Below are 3,444 nucleotides of genomic sequence, written 5' to 3'. Positions count from 1 at the left end.
CTCCTCTTCCAACAACATCTGCAGCTCCGCCATCTTCACATCTTACTGATGCATGCAGGAGGAAAACACCATCACACTCCCCTCTCCCTCACTGATGCACGCAAGAGGAAAACACCATCACATTACCCCCCTCTCTCTCTTTCACATTCACAATTCTCTTTCCTCTTCCCCTATATGGTTATATTTGTCACTCTTTCTGTATCTCTATAATGCTCTATTCAACAGAACGGTTTCATTATTTGGCCAAGATGGATGGATGGATGGCAGGATGAATGCATAGATAGATAGATAGATAGATAGATAGATAGATGCACTTCATCACACTCTTTTATTAGTATAGAAAGACTGCAGTTAAAAGACTGCGATTCAAAATTAATCATTGTTTATGGAATGTCTGTGATATTCAAAGGGAATGAAGGTCTAAAAACAATGGCATATAGTTTTAATAACCTGAACCAGTTCTAAATGACATTGCTTTGATCTTATCAATTGCTGCCCCACACAATATAGAGCCAATGGCCATGCATAATTTCCCAAGAGGCTAATTCAGGGACATGAGCTTTGAGTCCTTCAGTTCCTCTTGCTGACTGTGATCCAGGTGTCATCTTTGGGTGTGGTCACCAGCTCATACCTGGCCTCAACCACCTGCCCGTCCACCCTGTGCAGTCTCAACCTGCGCACCAGCGTGCTGAGCAGCACTGCAGCCACAGTATATGCAAATCTAAAGAGAGGAAGAGAAGGACAGAGCGAGAAGATTTGTGAACTATGTGACAGTGAATGTTTCTTACAAGAATAGTTTACCAAATAATGAAAAATCTGGTCATTATTTACTATATAAAATATTTTTATTTGACAAAACAATAATAGTAAAAAAGGTATTCCTATATGTTTATAGTAGTGGTTCTCAACCAGGGGCCAGAGTCCATTAGGGGGCTGTATGATGGATTAAAATAATTTCATTTAAAGGAACACTCCACTACTTTTGAAAATAGACTAATTTTCCAACTCCCCTAGAGTTAAACAGTTGAGTTTTACCGTTTTCGAATCCATTCAGCCGATCGCCGGGTCTGGCGGTAGCACTTTTAGCTGTAGCTTAGCATAGATCATTGAATCTGATTAGACCGTTAGCATCTCGCTCAAAAGTGACCAAATAGTTTCTATATTTTTCCTATTTAAAACTGGACTCTTCCGTAGTTACATCATGTACTAAGACCGACGGAAAATTAAAAGTTGTGATTTTCTAGGCCGATATGGCTAGGAACTATACTCTCATTCCGGCGTAATAATCAAGGAACTTTGCTGCCGTACCATGGGTGCAGCAGGCGCAATGATATTACGCAGCGCCTGAAAATAGTCCCCTCCCCAGCACGCTCCCTGTGCAAGCAGGTGGTCACATTTGGTTATGTTGACGGAAGTTAGCCTATTTTCAGGCCTAGAAAATCGCAACTTTTCATTTTCCGTCGGTCTTAGTACACGATGTAACTACAGAAGAGTCCAGTTTTAAATAGGAAAAATATAGAAACTCTTTGGTCATTTTTGAGCGAGATGCTAACGGTCTAATCAGATTCAATGATCTATGCTAAGCTACAGCTAAAAGTGCTACCGCCAGACCCGGAGATCGGCTGAATGGATTCGAAAACGGTAAAACTCAACTGTTTAACTCTAGGGGAGTTGGAAAATGAGCCTATTTTCAAAAATAGTGTTGTGTTCCTTTAAGGTAAACACTATCTTTAAAATAAGGAATAACAGCTAATCAAGCTAATATTTCTTATTTGAATTAATTCCCTTAACAACTATCCTTTTTAGGTTTCCATGGTCTTGGAAAACCTAAGGAATTTTAAAAGTTATTGAAGTTTCTATACTGATTATACATTTTTTGTTATGTTGAGATTTTTTATATTTTATCGTATAGAAATTGATTAAAAAAACTAAATTGTGAGTAAAACTTCTCGTAATCACAAACGATTGAAAAAGTCATGTAAATTAATTACTCAATAAGAGTGTGAACTCTTTTAATATATAGCCAGCCAATCCTAGTTTGTGGAAATTAAGAGTTTGAAAACAAACAGCCTTCTCATTACACCAGAAATATCTTCACCTATTAGGGGCCTATAAACGTTGTCAAAGTCTCTTACAATCAAAAGAAAGATCACTCAGCAGACATATTTGCATCACCTCCAGCCTACAACTCCTATCTACTTAAATGGAGAAAAATCTGACATTACCTGTCCCTTACCTGTTTCTAGAATTATTTACAAAGCAGAACTTATTTTGCCATAATGCGTTACAATTTCTTTCAAAGAGCCCCATAAAAGTAGTTCATATGAGTCCTATTGACCAGTGACGCTCAACCATTTTTAATTCCTCGGCCCTCATTGTCCACGACAATATTAAAGACTGTATATACTAAGGTGGTTTTGGAGCCTGACGGACCCCATTCCCATTCACTTTTGCTGTATGAAGTAGAGCAGCCTGAACATTTTGCTAAACATCTCCTTTTGTGTTAAACAGAAAAAAGTTCATATAGGTTTGGAAGGACAAAAGGGTGAATAATTGATAAACTTAATTTTTTTTTGTGATCTTTGTTATGGTTATTTATTAAAGATAATATATGAATTTCTCTCCTTGTACCTTAGTTCAGGGCAGGCCTGGCTCCCTGAAAACCCAAGCAGCGAGAAGCTCTTCATTACTGACTCATCAGCAAATCTGTCAGGATTAAATCTGTCAAAGTAGACAAACAAGTGAGAATACCAGCAAACCATGAACCTTACACAACCTTATATAAAATGAACATACACAAACACACCTGTATGGAAGTGACCAAGTATCTGCATCTTGAAGGACGACGCCCAGGGCATAGATAACCAATGTCTACAAACATACAACCAGTATTATTTTTAACATTATAGGCAAGTCACAGCACTCTCTACACAGCACTCTCCATACTGACTAGACTAGATATAATTAGAAGTATATGAAAGCATAATTTGCAAAAAACAAACAAACATGCAAGTGGCTAAGGATATTTTAAAAGTCTGTGAATGACTGAATGAAACCTGCAAAGCTTTTTAAAGGGGTCATATGATGCGATTTCAATTTTTCCTTTCTCTTTGGAGTGTTACAAGCTCTTGGTGCATAAAGAAGATCTGTAAAGTTGCAAAGACTAAAGTCTCAAATCCAAAGAGATATTCTTTATAAAAGTTAAGAGTCAACCACGCCTACCTAAAACAGCTCATTCTAACACGCCCCCAACATGTCTACGTCACGATGTGGGAAGTTTTGCATAACGCCGCCCAAATGTTCACGCAAAGTACGAAGGTGTAACTTTTATTCTTGCTGTTGCCGCCGCCGCCGTGTTGTGGAGGCGCTGTGTGTTTCGTTGTGAAAACGAAACTACTTTGTTTGGCCTTCCAAAAGAGGACACAACTAGAAATCAGTGGTTAA

At 38.3% G+C, this 3,444-nt stretch overlaps 1 protein-coding gene across 1 annotated transcript in view; it reads right to left on the bottom strand.

Moving 5' to 3' along the window:
- Positions 1 to 291: 291 nt before the first annotated feature.
- LOC107677549 (cytochrome P450 20A1-like) overlaps positions 292 to 3,444 on the bottom strand; it is a 9,274-nt gene continuing 6,121 nt past the window's right edge. The window contains exon 13 of the mRNA XM_016472477.1: positions 292 to 721. Coding sequence (XP_016327963.1) covers positions 571 to 721 — 151 coding nt within the window. The 3' untranslated portion in view covers positions 292 to 570. The remainder of the gene's footprint in view (positions 722 to 3,444) is intronic.

The sequence above is a fragment of the Sinocyclocheilus anshuiensis genome, unplaced genomic scaffold (assembly GCF_001515605.1).
Source record: "Sinocyclocheilus anshuiensis isolate Anshui unplaced genomic scaffold, SAMN03320099.WGS_v1.1 scaffold472, whole genome shotgun sequence".
In the NCBI taxonomy this organism is placed as follows: Eukaryota; Metazoa; Chordata; class Actinopteri; order Cypriniformes; family Cyprinidae; genus Sinocyclocheilus; species Sinocyclocheilus anshuiensis.
This window is presented reverse-complemented; position numbering and strand designations above follow the sequence as displayed.